The 16,157-nt window shown below is 40.1% G+C and overlaps 1 protein-coding gene across 1 annotated transcript; it reads left to right on the top strand.

The window, feature by feature from the left end:
- Positions 1-2,986: 2,986 nt before the first annotated feature.
- On the top strand, positions 2,987-13,445 carry frs3 (fibroblast growth factor receptor substrate 3). Its single transcript, XM_030729665.1, has 7 exons — positions 2,987-3,112; positions 4,508-4,633; positions 4,743-4,831; positions 5,027-5,213; positions 6,413-6,574; positions 9,063-9,184; positions 9,899-13,445. Exons 3-7 carry the CDS (start codon positions 4,766-4,768, stop codon positions 11,213-11,215), a joined length of 1,854 nt encoding a protein of 617 aa, XP_030585525.1. The 5' UTR covers positions 2,987-3,112; positions 4,508-4,633; positions 4,743-4,765; the 3' UTR covers positions 11,216-13,445.
- Positions 13,446-16,157: the final 2,712 nt, after the last annotated feature.

Genomic DNA, 16,157 nt, shown 5'->3' with positions numbered 1-16,157 from the left:
TGAGGGGAGCAACTGAAATGACCAGCAACAGAAACCAAGAATGCTGCTGATTGACATATGACAGTGTGGGAGACACATCAAAGGGAAATGGCCATCTCTAGACTTAAATACTCTCCCTACCTTCAGTTTTTGCATTGCAGTAATGTCCTGTAGCCGAGTACAGTTATGTCTTCATCTGTGCGATTCTTCAAGCCTCACTTGTCAGTGTTGAGATGTGATTGTGTAAGCAGAGTTCTTCCTCTTTTTGTTTGAAGGCATAGACGGTCGAATAATGTTGATTTATTCCTTCAACACTTCTTCACTGATTAATAAACATTAGCCATAGACAGTGGATAAGACAGACATCTAAAATGTTAAGCCAAAGCAGAGTTATTTAAACTTGCATTATTTTTAATGGCTATTAGGAGCAACTCTTCTGATTGATAATAGACTCATGTTTGTATATATGTCTATGGGACAGTGACCCTCAGCTCCTTTGCCCTGTGACCTCACTGAACACTTTCCTGATAATTGCATTGGCTCAGTCACAAGTTCAGCTTATTATAAAATATGAAGCTTGTTTTGTAAATTAGAGTCAGCATGGGGGCCTGTCCATGACATACTCATTGGACAATGAGCCTGCGGCACCATGGTTTCAATCAGGTCCACCCTTCACTAGCCAGTTCCAAAAAATCAGGATGGCAGCAACAAAAATACTCAGCTTGAGGCTTCATAACAGGACTTCAATAACCAATTTGCATTGTCGTGCTGCATTCATCTTCATAAAGTCTATGGTGTTATGGTGTGGGCTCTGCTGCCATTAGCAGCCAAGTTAATGTTTTGTCAAAAAAAAAATCAACAGTCTGCTGTGAAATAGAACATATCATACCAAAGAAAAGCAGATTTTTCTAAATAATAAGTTTACTTTAGCTACATTTTGGTAACTTAGAGCAGATAAACTCTCACCTCTGTTTAGTTACTAGGAAACTACATGTCAGGATTTGAAACTCATTCATAATCAAACTCACTCAAATGCCAACATAAATGGGCTGCCTTTTGTTAACTTCTCTGTCAAGATGATCCCATACTGCTTCACTAATGTTGAAGTCTGGGCTCTGGGGAGGCCAATCCATGACTGATGTGACTTGGCATGCCTCAGGCTTTTCTCACCATTTCCCTTCCTAAAGAATTGTTTTCTTCCACTGAGACCATTTCTGATGAAGCTTCAGTGAACAGTAGCTGGATAAACTGACGAGCCAGATGCATCTCTCAGCTCCTGTGTCAGGTCTTTGCTGGATTTCTTTCTTATTTCTTAAGGACATGACTTTCACATTACTGTTCATCTGCTGTAGATAGTTTTTAAGCCTGCCACTGGTTCTTTTGTCCTCCACTTGCCCAGTTTCCAAGGACACACTGCACACCATCCTGGAATATGTTTTTGGCTAATGGCTCTTTTATACTACTTTCTTATGCCTGTCAAACTGTGTTATCTCTGGTGTTTTTCACAGATTCAAGTAAAGAAATGTGAACAAATTATGTGTGTTTTTTTCTGTGACAGGCTGTTAGTAACATTAAATGATATCTTTAGTGCCTAAAGATACAACTTAAGATTTGTTCTTTATGGATTTTTTTTTTAATTAGTTGCCTTTTTTGTGCTTGAATGATTGATTCATAGGTCTTGTTAAGTGTGTTACCAAAAAAATAATATACCCATGAAACTTTGGAATAGCCTTCCTCAGCTTATTAGATTGCCTCAATCACTGCTTTGTTTTAAGCAACTTCTGAAAACTCATTTTTATCAGTCATCTTGTCCCTAATCTTTTTCCCTGTCATGTTTTTCCATAGTTTACATCTAATGCATGGATGGAAGTGTGTATAGTGGAATTATGGTCTGTATGCTGGAACATCGGTCCATCCATTTTCTTCCACTTATCCTTTTCAAAGTTGCAGGACTGGAGCATATCCCAGCTGTCATAAGAGAGAGGCAGGACACACCCTCACCCTGTCACAAAGATAACACAGACAACCATTCACACCTATGGCAATTTAGAATCACCAATTAATCTAACCCCACTGACTGTGGGAGGAAACCAGAGTACCCAAAGAACCCCCCCAAACACAGGGAGAACATGCAAACTCCACACAGAAGATGGATTTGAACCCAGGACCTTCTTGCTGTGAGGTAACAGTGGTAACCACTGCACCACCATGCTACACAAATAAAAGCTATTGTTATCATTAAAGTTATTATTAAAATTGTCAGGTACATGGACTGGACTGAAAATGTGTGAAAAAGCAGCCAAGATCAAAAAAAAAAAACTTTGCAAGACCTTCAGAAAACCTGGAGAACTGCTGCTCAAGACCTCTTTAAAAACAAACTGCGAGAAAGTATGGCCCCTTGGAAGAAAAATATAAAGAAATGAGAGGTGGCTCAAGACTTTACGCAATGCTTCAGAGATGCTGGTTAGTGGATTTCATTATTTTTGAACAGAGGATAGTAGTTTACCCATTTTTATGAGCAACCATAACCGGCTGCATGTGAGTTGTATCTGGTCTCCAGGTATAAAAAAAAAAAATGTAATTATTCCTTGAAGATGAGCACAGATTTAGAGAATAAAATCTTTTAGTCTCAGTAATAACGACAGGATAAGTTAAGAACTTTTTTAAATGGAGGAGGCAAAAAAAACCAAAACAAAAACAAAACAAACAAAAAAAAAAGCTGGTTGCTTCAGTTTAAAGTTTTGTTGTTTTTTTTTTTGCCCCTCCTCTTCTTCCGCCAAGCAGGCACACCTTTCACTCCGCGGTCCTCCAGCATTTCTTACCTTCTTGTTGCTGCTTTCAGCCTCGTTGTCTGGCTGTGAACTCTCACCCCAGCTGCTTGGGAAATGTCATACAGGCAGAGGCCCGTGCTGCAGTAGGGGGGCGTAATAGGAGGAAAAAATAACATTTTCACTGCTCTCACTGCATCTTTTTCTATTCGCGTCTCTGAGGTGCAAGTGCCACATCCCCGCTATCACCACCACCACCAGCAGCAGCCGCCGCCGCCGCAGATAACTAACAGCAGTCTCAATGCCCACTTCGCATTAGGGCTAATATTTAAAAAAAAAAAAAAAAAAAAATCCGTGCCAGACATGTGAGTAGCAAACCATCGTTGTCGCTCTCCACTTACCCGTTGACTGCTGTGTGCTTATGCTATTGTATCCTCACACCAACGAGAACAAATGGTCATTGAACCGTGTGCTTGTGCTTGTGGTGTCAGTGTGCTGGTTTCGTGGCTGCATGATCACATTTACGGGGCAGACAGAGCCTCGCTGGCGGCTTGTTTTGGGGCTTTACGTCGGCTTGGCTAATTGAGCAACAAGGCAGTGATTTTCGGCTGTAAATAGCTCAGTGGGAGGGAGACCCATTCATTCAGTGGCCGTGCGATAAGTGTGTGATGTAGCTGTTAGCGCTTTAGCCTGCATGCAGTGTGTTTTTTTTTTTTTTTTGCTTTTTTCCCCAAGGTAGCGGTGGATTTGGTGTGGAGCAAACCCAGCCTGGCATTTTCAGTCAGATTCGGAGGCCCAGGTTAGGGCACACATAATGCGGCGGTGTTGATGTGAAATGCGTTTGTGGTCCCTCTGAGGAGCACAAACTGAGCAGAAATCACAAAGCTGATGCAGATGCGAGCGCAGGGAGCAGGAGATCTGGCAGCGTCTTGTTATTCGCTTCTGATCTGGGATGTACTTCTTTACGAGGAACTCGCTGTACTTTTTTGAATGACTGTAATATTCTTCAGTGTTTGGGTTATTGTAATAATCAATCGGTGTACATACTTCCTTTTAAACGCTAAAAAAAAAAAAAAATCAAATCAAATAAAATCCTGGGGTTTCGCTCCCCAAACTTCCAGGCTGGCATTACCAGGGCTCTCTGTTTCCCAGATTCACATTTGATTGGAATAAGGCAGCATGAGAGTGTGTGCTGTGGTTCTAAAAAACCAAACAAAAAACAGATGGAATGATGAGTAAAAATATAACTGCAAGGTGTTTTGTTGCATCTCTACTTTACAATCCAGTTATACTTACAAATAAGGACCTTTTATAGTGCTGACAACCAGAGAAAGGCGCAAGCACTGAGTCAGTGCAACTTTATCTCTAAAAAGTCAAATTGTTTAATAATCTTATAATAGTCTTACTCTATAGTTTATTACAGTGTTTAATCCTAATAGTTGAGTTCAAAGTTTAGATTTAACCCCCCCCCCCCCCCAAAAAAAAACAAAAAAAACAAAACAAAACAAAAAAACAACAGGAAGCTCACAGGCATTTGCAATTTTGTAATTATTTTGGTGATTTTAAATTGTCAGCATATAGTGGAAAGGTGATGGGAAATGGGTAGAGAAAGAGATGACGACATGCAACAGGTTCCGAGTCTTAAATCTCTTTGCCAGGATGCTCCCGATGACCAGACCTTCGCATAATAGTTGAAGATGAGGTTCTTGTAATGATTTCCACCTCTTGTGTTTAATCCTGAATGTCTCTCATGGTTTCAGGGGGCAGAACATTAATCCTCTTTGGAAGATGTCAGTCCAGCAAACTAATGGGCTTGTGATGCCGATCCCCAGTAGAAGATCCTGGGACTGAGAGGTGGATCCCTTTACACTGATGGCCTGGACTGAGTAAGATGTTTTTTTTTGTACAAAATTAAATGTTCAGTGTCATATTTTTTTTTTTTTTTTTTATTTATATGAGTGCTGTGTGTGACAGTGTTAGCTTCATCCATGACAGGTTTCAGCTGGCCTGCTGAAGCTATGGGGAGCTGTTGGAGCTGTCTATACAGAGACCCCATCCGAGACAACCATCTCACCAAATTTAAGGTCAGGAATCCAAAAATAATCTTGTATTTATTTACTTATTTGTTTTACTGGTTATTACTTACTGAACTTTACTAGCTGTACTGCTTATTTCCATGTGCCTTTAAGCTGTAATAAATGGATATATTTTAAAGTGTTCCCAGTAATGTACTCTCTCAATCCCTTGTCTTAATGTCATGTTATTTCTCTTACTCCTAGGTCACCAATGTAGACGATGAGGGAAACGAGCTGGGCTCTGGGATCATGGAGCTCACCCAGACCGAGCTCATTCTTCACACGCGTAAGAGAGACGCCATCCGGTGGCCGTATCTCTGCCTGCGACGCTACGGCTATGACTCCAACCTGTTTTCCTTTGAGAGTGGTCGTCGCTGTCAGACTGGGCAGGGTAACTAACATTTTCTCTCTGTTATACACCTGTGTGGTTGTTTTTTTTTTTTTTTTGTTTTCTCCTCAGATGGCCAATTGCAGGTTGTGAAAGCGGTGATTGATCAGGGTCCAGCTTACAGTCTGTCATGTCTTTCAATAAGATGCAAAAAGAATTTGTCCTTGTGATGCAGTAATTGCTGTGTTTAGGGATTACAGTTTGAACAATCCACTGCGAGACTCAACATGCAGAGAAATACAAAAATAAAGCGTGTTTGGTGAAAAAAAGAAGCATTTGAGAACGTGCCCCTCTCCAGGTGAACTGTAACAATATGGATCAAGGACATTGCGAGAAATCTGGAGCTTCGGTTGGAAAAACAAAGCGGACAATTTTGACTTCTTTTCCTCAGTTCTGCAGGGGAGCTGTGATGTCCGTGACACAAGTGACTGGATGCTTGGATAGGCTGGGGCTGAAATGGGACAATTGGCAGGTGTTATAACTGATGGCTGTCCATCGATGTCCATCTGACAGGGAAAAATGTTGGACTTTTGAAGCGGATGAAAGATGAAGTGACCGAAATAAACCCAGAACTGAGACTGGCCTCTTTGCATTGTGTTATACACCAGGAGGTGTCATGGAAGTCAGGGCTAAAACTTATCCATGTTGTTGATGTTGTAGCTAAAATAATTAACTTCATTAGGGCAAGAGCACTGAATCACAGGCAGTTAGTTGCATTTTGGTGTTGCTGCTGGCAGAGCATTTCAAGTCATGAACACTGCTGGATTTTTATTCTTCTCCCAAAGGGAAGAACTTTCCATACATAAGGAGATGTGCTCAGAAGACGTTGGTCTCTTTGGATCTTCTTTCATATATGATGAAGTTTAACAGATCCTCTCTCAGTGATCGTCACCTGCTTGCTGTCCTTCATTTTTCCACCTCAGACACTAAAACTGACTTTAATGCACTTGTTCAAACCCAAAACAGATTAGATTTCTCTCACTGAATGAGAGAGAAGAATTGCCCACCCCTGTAATATGGCCAGTGTCTGTTTTAAGCAATAAAAGATGGAAAAAAAAATATCTGCTTTTTTTTTTTCTTTTTTTAATTAAAACGGTAAATTAAAAAAATGTATTTGTTTTCTTCTTCTTATTGTTTATTTATAAGGTGCCTTGGCTATTTTTGTACCCTAACAGTGTTGTCATTGTCCTTGTTTTGATTAGGAATCTTTGCATTCAAGTGCTCCCGGGCAGAAGAGATCTTTAATCTGCTCCAGGAGCTGATGCAGTGTAACAGCATCAACGTGGTGGAAGAGTCAATGATGATGAGTCGCAGTGGCCACACACCAGAGATGGACATGTCTCGCACACCACAGACACCCAACAGTGAGTCGCACAACACACACATACACACACACGCGCACAAACACAAAGGATGCACTTTCATTGTAGTTGGTACATGCAGTAACACAGCGCTAAATTTAGTAGAACTTGTCCAACAGTGTTTTTTTTTTTTTTTTAAAAAGGCTTTGCAATTTTATGATGAAGTGTTATTCTTAAACTGATTTGCCCACACACTTTCTCAGAGTGATGACTCCATCTCCATCTTTACTTCTGAATGACTCAGCCTCTCTAGGACACTCTTTTTATACCCAGTCGTGCTATTGACCTGTTGCCAATTAACCTATTAAACAACTGCTCCAGTCTTTGGTTGCCACTGTCCAAACGGTTTCTGGCATCAAAATGAGCTCATACAGACGCTTGACAAATTAAATGTCTATTCAGTGCAGGAGACCTGGACGCTTCCATGTACAGCAAGTTTGCGCAGCATAAAGACTGAAAATGGTTGGGAACGAGTAGCGTTACTCAACGGGATAGATTTTGTTCAAAGCGAACAAAAGCAGACACCACCTTTTATAAAAGGTTTCTATTAATAAAATGTGTAACTGTGTTTAATCTATATAAATACTGAATTGTAAAGCATTTGGTTTAAGGAGGGTTCTGATTGGACCATTTCTTGGCATTGAGTACATGTACTGGGTACATGGCAAAATCTTAGAGCCATAGGGAAAGGAATCTAAATTCAGGATTTCAGTATGAAGTGTAGTACAAATATTTAAATTAATTTCATAAAGAGAGGTTTTTATTCTGATATTTTAATTATATTACACACACCATACATTTATATCACTACAGGGATTAATTTAGACATTAGTTTTTGTTACTCGAAGCTGCTAAAGTGACTAAAATCACGACTTTTCCAGTAACAGTTTTAAATGGCAGTGCAACAATCTGTAAAGAAAGCTCTTACAGTGATGAAAACAGATTTGTCCATATGGACAAAAGTATTGGGCCACACCTCTTAATCATGGAATTTACTAATAATATGCAGCTGTTTTTTTTTTTTTTTGGGTTTGGTCTGCCCCCCTCACTTCCAGCATAAGGAAATCTTAATGCGTTTTCTACAATTCTTTGCTTCTAACTTTGTGGGAACAGTTTAGGGAAGGCTCTTTCTTCTGTTCCAGCATGACTGTGCCCCAGTGCATAAAGCAAGGTCCATAAAAGCATGGTTGGTGGAAGAACTTTAGTGGCCCACACAAAGCCCTGACCTCAACCCCATCAAACACTTTTGGGATGAACCAAAATGGAGACTGCAAGCCAGACCCTCTCATCCAATGTCTGTGTCTGACCTCACAAATGCTCTTCTGGATGAATGAGCAAAAATTCCCACAGACGTATTTATTTAGAATGAGATGCCATTAAAGCTCCTGCAGGCGTAATGTATGGGTGGCCCAATACTTTTATATATTGTTCCCTAAATCTGCAGCTCTGTCGGCTTGGCAAGCCCCAACTTCATCATATTTGTTTACAGTCTCTGCTGTCTGGCAGGCAGCTGAATACTGTGCACTACCTGTTTAGGACCAAACAGCAGGGTGGTTACTCTGGGTGAGCATTTCAGTTAAAGAGCCCAGTAGTTTCATCCAAACATAGTGAACACCAAAAAAAGTCCTAAAAGAGAGTCAATGTTGAGCAGTCATGTGGCTCTGTAACTGTTGCATGTGTTTAAAAAAAAAAAAAAAAAAAAGCAACAGTTTGCCAACAAAGGTAAAATGGTTTCTACTGCCCCCAAGTGGTGGCAACATCAATTACTTTAGGCTTAAACAACAGATGAGTAGTGACTTCTCTCATCTCATTTAACACTTTGAAGCCTAACACAGCCAGAAAGACTTACTCTCATTATCACATTTACATTATTATACCAGGAAAATACACTACCATGTCAGCTGATTTAACAATAGTTAACTTGTATACGCTGGTTTACTGCAGTGGGAAGAAAATACCAAATATTTTTTAATAACACTTTAACACAACACTTTCTCTGTGCTTGGCATGCTTGTATGTGACAACCTCCTTCTGCATACCCAGGGGATCTTTCTGTTATCTGGATACATTTACCCTAACAGTGGTGATCATAATAAATGTCTAGAAGAAGCTGGTCATCAACTTGCTAAATGAACCTGATGCTCATCAGTAATAAATATTTCTATAAACTTTAGATGCTACTGAAAAAGTTTAGACCCTCCTACTCTCTCTGCAGGAATGGTGATGCTATTTTCTGGATAATTGATTGGTCAGTAGGCAGTGATTTCAGACCTGTTGGTCTCTAATCTGGAACTTAACCTACTCCGGAGCAGGTTAAGTTCACAGCATAAGTTACCATGGCGATTTACACTGGTAAGAAGTGAACCACCTTCATAGTACAGAAAACCCAGGGTTAACCCTGAAGTTACCTGGATAAACCAAAATCCTGCTTTGTAGTATAGGCCTCTGATCTTTTTGTCTGTGTCTTTACCTGTTATGGAAATGTTTGCAGCTCCAGCATTTCCTGTCCAGGCTTTTCCCAATGGATACCCTGGTTATCCAATCAGAGGTGATTCCTCTCAACCGTCTATTGCTGATGATCATGGACATAGCCTCATGGGTTTGGAAGACCAGGTAAGATCTTGCCATGCTCTTTTAAGGCCGGGTTTGCACTAGTACCTACTCAGTGCGGCTTGACTCGACTCGGCACAGTTTGTAGGCTTTTCCATTAGGTCCTGGTACCAGGTAGCAGGTACTTTTTTAATACTCACTCAGCTGGGGTTCTAAGCGATCTGAGGCGATCCGAAAATGTGATGTCGAAGAACGGCATACCACTGATTCGCCAGGGAGTGTTGTCACTAGCTGAGTCACGAGAGCAACTCCTTCACCAGAATCAATTGCGCCATTTTTAAAACTCGACAGCAAGAAAATGGAGGCACGCAAACCAGCACCGTGGTCGACTGAGGAGGTGCAGACATTTCTATGCTTGGTGGCAGATGAGAGAATCCAGAGGGAGCTAGACAGAGCGACGAGAATTGAGAAAGTTTATCATGAGGTCTCCGAGCTAATGGTGCTCAGGGGTACCATCGCACAACACAGCAGTGTAGACATTGTTGTGTTGTGTTTGAGTCATATACAGATTACGTCAAGAGACTACTGCCCACGTTGCTATATCGACTCCACCCACATTGTGGTGGTACTCAATTGTAATGGAAACAAAACAAGACCGTACCAAGTCGTGTCATGTCGAGTCGAGCCGTGCTGAGTAGGCGCTAGTGGAAAAGACGCGTAAGTGGACTTTAGCTGTGCTATTTCTCAATATGACCATGTCTTTATTTTCCCTAACAGACCCACACCTATGTAAATACTGTGAGCATGGAGGGGGATCTTTCCATGCGTCATTGTGTGCACTCTCTACCTGAGGTACGACCTAGCACTTTTCCTGAAACAACACGGGGAGCCATGCCTGTCGGGGGTCAAGGAAATCCGCAGTCTAATCTGCGGTGCTGTCCCCTCGAGGAGCATAAAGATCCTCAGGTGTTCTTACAGACGTCGTCGCAGGAGGTCAAATTTATGCTGGGTCCCACTCCAGCACAACGACATCTGCTGGAGAGAGAGAGAGAGAGAGAGAGGGAGAGGCATGGGCACAATCCTCATAACCTTCAGCCAGTAGAGGGTGCAGCAAGCTCAGAAACAGAAGGAGATGAGCCCCCTATGCACCTGTGCAACTCTCACTCCTATCACCATTTTCATCATCACATGCACCGGCACCCGGGCCACGAGCACCAGGATGGCTGCCAGAGTGGGGAGCTCACCTATGAAAATATCAATGGCCTGCGAAGCGGCCGTAAGCAGCGTCTGAGTCCCAGCAGCGTGTCGCAGTCTGTCGGTTCAAGCAGCAGCAGCAGCACTGGAGATAGTCATTCTCACTCCCTCTTGCATGGTCATGGGCAACCATCTCTACCCCCGCAGGGCTACCCCTGTGAGAGAGGCATGGGTGGAGGTCATCGTCGGACAGCTCTGCTTAACTACGAGAACTTACCCTCTCTGCCACCGGTGTGGGAGTACAGCGCTCTGCAGCGGGATGATGAGCAGGAAGAAGAAGATGATGACCAGGATGAGGAGGAATATGAAGAAGAAGAGGAAGACTTTGATGAGTATGAGTTCTCAGAAGGCCCCGGGACACCCAATGGGTACCATCAGGACGGTCGGGGCATCCACAGAGACGCCCTGCAGAACTATGTCAACACAGAGCAGGTCCAGCCTCCCCGGCTTCGACACGCCTGCCCCCCGCATCCACGGCCGTGTCACCCAGACAGAGGGGGGCGAATATTTAGCTTTGATTTCCGCAGACGATCGAGGTCAGGGGTTGGAGGGTGTGAACACAGCCACATGCCTCCATCACGGCAGCTGAATTACATCCAGGTGGACCTGGAGGGAGAACCTCCCTGCCAAGCCCTCAGCAGCGGGGGTGCCCAGACCCAGCCACAGCACCAGCGCCTACCACTCAAACAATGTGGTCCACAGGCACCCCGGCGCAGCGAATGCTACGCAGTCATTGACCTAAAGAAGACCGCTGCCATGTCCAACCTGCAGAAAGCGCTGCCCAGGGATGATGGGACTTCCAGAAAGACTCGCCACAACAGCACAGACCTGCCTCTGTAAATGGTGTTCAAAGTGAAAGAGGAGCGATGAAGACAGATGAAGGCTTATCCTCATCTTAGCACACTGGACCCTTCACTGTCATCCATCCATTCAACTGTCGGGCTGATCAGTACAGTACAGGTACCTAATTAGAAACTTACTGAAACCTATCTGTGCATATAAAAGGAAAAGAGAAATCTCTGAGGAGAATTTGCCATTTTATTCTGTTACTTGTCAGATATTTGGTGTAAAGCTCTCTGGAAAAATGTCCTCAGTTTTTTTTTTTTTTTGCTGCAGATACTGTTTGCTGGATATATGACTATTATTATATATAAGCATAAAGTCTCATATAGGTGTAAGGTGTGTATATATGTGACTTTTTGCTTAGCTTTGGCTGAAAAGTTTAGCAGAGAGTTTTAAGCAGAAGCGGTCATTGCCATAATGTATTGCAAATATTTAACACCATCTACACTCATGAATATTGTTGCTCCTATTATTTAGTTTGGTTACAAACACTAAGAGCGTCAGAGTTGTGACCCTCATTGCAGAAATTTAGTTGATGGCATGGAGGAAGGTAATGCTTCCTCCCAGATACTGGTCAATCTTCATACCTCATCAAAAGCACTTAAATATAATGTTGTGGCTAGTAGAAGAGACCATTGTTTGTTACTGTATGCCTATAGAGCATTTTGCACACAATCCTATGGAATTGTATTTCATCTTTCTTTTTCTTTCTTTCTTTTTTTTAAGGAACTGTTTAGTTCAATCCAAGCTTAAAAAAAAAAAAAAGATGGCTTAAATAAATACAACAGAATATGATATTTGAAGAAATGTACTAAACTAAATGATGGTAAAAGTAGCACACATGCATTAAATGAGCTTTGGCTCCCTCCTATTAACATGCAGCAATTGAAAAAGTAGCATATCAACTTTGATCACACCTCCTGCGTATCATCTCAAACCTGCTGGAGGTTCACGCTTGTCACGTTGCACTTTTGACCCTGGGCTGCTGAAACGCTCTTTGTCACTACTCCCGCGCCACTGGAGCCACAGGTTGTGTCCTTTTACCAAAAACAGGGGGGCCAAATATTTCACGGAGATAATAATGTAGATAGGGTTTATTTAAATGTTCTTGATGGAGACACTGATAACCTCAAATAGTGGCATTAAGCTATAACCTCACAGGTAATGTTGTCAGTTATCAGGTATGGATGGTGTTTTTAAAAAGGGTGGTCACAAAATCATCCGGTGAGGCTAATTCTAAACCGTGATCAGATATTTATTTATTTATTTCACTTTTATTTATTCATTCTTTCTTTTTGTTAAAAAAAAAGAAAGAAAAGTTGTAGTAATTTTGTTTTCCATGTGATGACCAGCGTTTTGTAATCCAGTTGGTAATATGGAGACCAAAGTTTCACCTTAAATTACCACTGGACACTGATGTATTACTGTTATAACTGTGCTTAATTATATTTTAAACAAAAGAGACTGTATTTATATTTTAAGTGCCAAAACTTAATTGCAAACTGTACGATGAATAAAAATGTGCCATTTGGATTTGTAGAAAACTATAGGACAGAAAGGCATAAGAGGATAACAGTCAGAGGACAAAACAGAATCCTGCTTTTTAAGGATAATTCCGACTAAAATAAATAAAAACTGCACATTCCACCTCATCCACATCGACAGCCATTTCAAAGGGGGATATGAGAATGGTAACCTTGTGGTCTGATAATCACTGTTAGGGTGGTTTTTATGCTGCTACATGTACATACTAACAGTAGCCCATGTAAGCTACATGAAAAAAAAAATGATGTGATGTCAGATCCTTTATCATATTGTTAATAGAAGTAGCATTGTTGTGTTCTCCTGAGATTTTTTTTTTTTCTTTTTTTCCCCAGACCAGTGGAAGTGTCACGTGCCATTTAACCAAATATTTAATTTGAGCAGCGTTTCATTTAATGGAGATTATTTTCTGACAAACTAGCTGTCTGGTATGGGGAGAGTTAATGGAAGCACATGAGTCTGTCATCTTTTTCTTTTTTTTTTTTGTTTCTTTTAAGTGAGCATTCACATCAGGGTGACGTTTTCAGCCTATTGAGGAAGGCCAGATGTTCTACGTTTACACATGTACCGGCTTTCGAATGCAGATGTATTGTGGCATTTAGCTGAAGTTGGTCTTTTTTTTTTTTTTTTTTTTTTCATGGAGCATTTAGGAGATTAATTGAGACAAAAATACATTTTATTTATTTATTACATCTGTGCATGCATGGAAGTCTAAAAGAATAATCTCTAAAGCTGTATTAATATTAATAATGGGTAGAGCCCAGCCAAATTATTGGTAGGCATATATTATTGGCCAATATTAGCTATTTGCTGATCTTTCAGTATTGGGATTTATATTAGATGATAATTAAAAAAATAAAATAAAAAAGAAGAAACCAAAAAGAAACCTCCTTCAGCCACATTTTCAGTATTGCGGTTGGATAGTTTGTCCACCAGAGGGCACTGTGCAGCTTCCCTGTTGGCAACACCTGTTTGAAACGCCACAAACACAACCAGCTGATCCCAGCAGAGTCAAATGACCACACATCAATATTAGAGTAATCTGATTGTTTCGTGTGTCTGAAAGATAAAGATAAGATAACTCTGCTGATACAATGAAATTTTTGATTTTATTTTTTTTTTAATCAACAAATAGCATCGCCTTAGAGCGTGACAACACAGGATTTTTAATAATGGGCTTATGTTTATGATTGGTGCTTAGATCAGAAATTGCTTATGTGAAGCTAAAACTTCAGCCCAAGTTCTTCTATTCTCTGAAACATATATATTTCAGTTCCTGCTACAGATATTTAATTTTCACTGATATGAAACAAAGTTTTTAACTGTTATTATTGTTACTTTCAAGAAAAAGCAGTAAATGCTCAGATTTCTCAGATTTGATTAGCTGTAATCAGCAAATTTGAGGTATTTTTGCTTTAAAGATAACTGATTACTTATCAAAATGGTCAACAAATCAGTTAATTGGCTGCCAAAGTAAAATAATCTGCTAATGTTTTATTTTTAGTAAGTGAATACAAAGTTTTGTAATTCACCCCCCCAACAACAATTATTTCTTAATTGTAACATCACATAAAAACAAAAGTACTTTTGCTTTACTGACATTTAATTAAAAAAAAGGAAACTCTCCTGTATTAAAAAAGGCCAACTTGTAGCTATCATTTGTTTTTACTAGGTTTGCAAAGATATTAGTGTGACACATCAGAGGGATGTTTACATTTCTGCAATAGTATGTAATTCATTGTTTTGCCAATCCAAATTGGACTAATATTGGAAGTGTGAAATGTATAAAGGGGTGCAAGCTTAAATGTGTTGAAATCACCTGTTCTTCTGTGAATCAGCAGTCTTACTTCAGATACAGTGTTCCTTAATGAGCCTCAGTAGAGTGAATTTAACTTTGAAAGTAAAAAGAAAAAGGAAAAAAAAAAACAGTTTTCTTGATCGTCAGTTAGCTCACATTAACTGTGCCATACTTTAGGTCACCATTGCCAGTACTTCAGAGTTTATTGTATTACATTTTTCTAAGCAGTGGCGACGTATCATAAAGTCAGCAAGTCAATCATCCAGATTCTCAGAATAATGTTGCATGTGGTTTTGTATTTAAAAAAAAAAAAAAAAATCCATGTTGAAATGTAACCATTTTTTTGTTCTAAAACAGTAACTACCAATCAGACCAGTCATTAATCAGTCAGCTCCAAAGCACTGATGATATCTCATCACTGCCGAGTTCAAACGGACTCAGGGGCCATAAGATAACGGCACCCACCTCATTAGTCACTGTGATTGGCCCGGTGCCGATGTTATCTCAAGCATTTAATTTTCATAAACTTCGGTATTTATACCCGGGGCATGATTCACACAGGTGTCTATGAGGTTGTTAAGTGATACTTATGAGTATGGTTGTTTCTGCTTGTGCAATCTGCAGGGCAAGTGGCCACAAGTCCTCGCATTAGGTTCCCCAGACAGCATTTATTGAAGAGGTTGTGTAAAAAATAAAACAAACAAACAAAAAAAAAAACCTTTGTGTTTATTGTGAAAGTGTAATTGCGTATCTTGTCCATTTAAAAAAAAAAAATAATAATAAAATAAAATCTTGTTGTGCCTTGCATTTTCAAGCTGATGAAATCTTTTTACTGCTGTTTATGGCAGCATCCTGTAGGAGACAAGAAAATCAGCACCTCTTGAACGTTTGGAGACTGAAAGGAAAATGGCATTTAGTAATTTGTGTTGTAATTTGTGATAAATCCTGATGGTCATAAATCACTATTTTATTTATTTATTTATTTTTAAATGATGTTTGTTAGAGAAGTTTTTAGGATGCATGAATATTTGCTTTCTTACTAAGAGTTAGACTGATACCGCTCTCATGTCTGTGCTGTAGATTGTATAGCAAAGATGAGTGTATGCACTGTTAGTAGTTTGTGAAGTCCTGTTTTGAAGCCTCAGTTTTAGCAGAGCTGCCACGATGAGTTTTATTGGACTTTTTGAGCAGAGGGTTGAGTGCTAAGTTATCAGCTAATTCTGGCAACCTTAGTTACCTTGGACAGTGCACTTGTGCTAAGTAACAAATAAAATAGAATTTCAGTTTTGTTTTTTGCTTGCCCTCAGCAAAATATTAAATAATTCACCCCTTGCAGTTATTACGAAAGGATCCCTTTTTTTTTTCTTGCAGGATTTAAAAATCCTTACTTATCCTGTAAAGTTTGGGCCTTTTGACTTTAAAATCTTTGGCACTTCACTTTCTTCAATTAAAATTATGTTTTTAGTGCTAAAATATAATTATTTTCAAATTTACTGTTTTACAAAAAAGCAGGAGAAAAAATTGTAAAGCACATTATTATTTTTTTATTATGAAGATGCCAAATTGCAATTATTTACTCACGCTTGTGAACAGAAAAAA

Source organism: Archocentrus centrarchus, chromosome 5 (assembly GCF_007364275.1).
Source record: "Archocentrus centrarchus isolate MPI-CPG fArcCen1 chromosome 5, fArcCen1, whole genome shotgun sequence".
Taxonomy (NCBI): Eukaryota; Metazoa; Chordata; class Actinopteri; order Cichliformes; family Cichlidae; genus Archocentrus; species Archocentrus centrarchus.
This window is presented reverse-complemented; position numbering and strand designations above follow the sequence as displayed.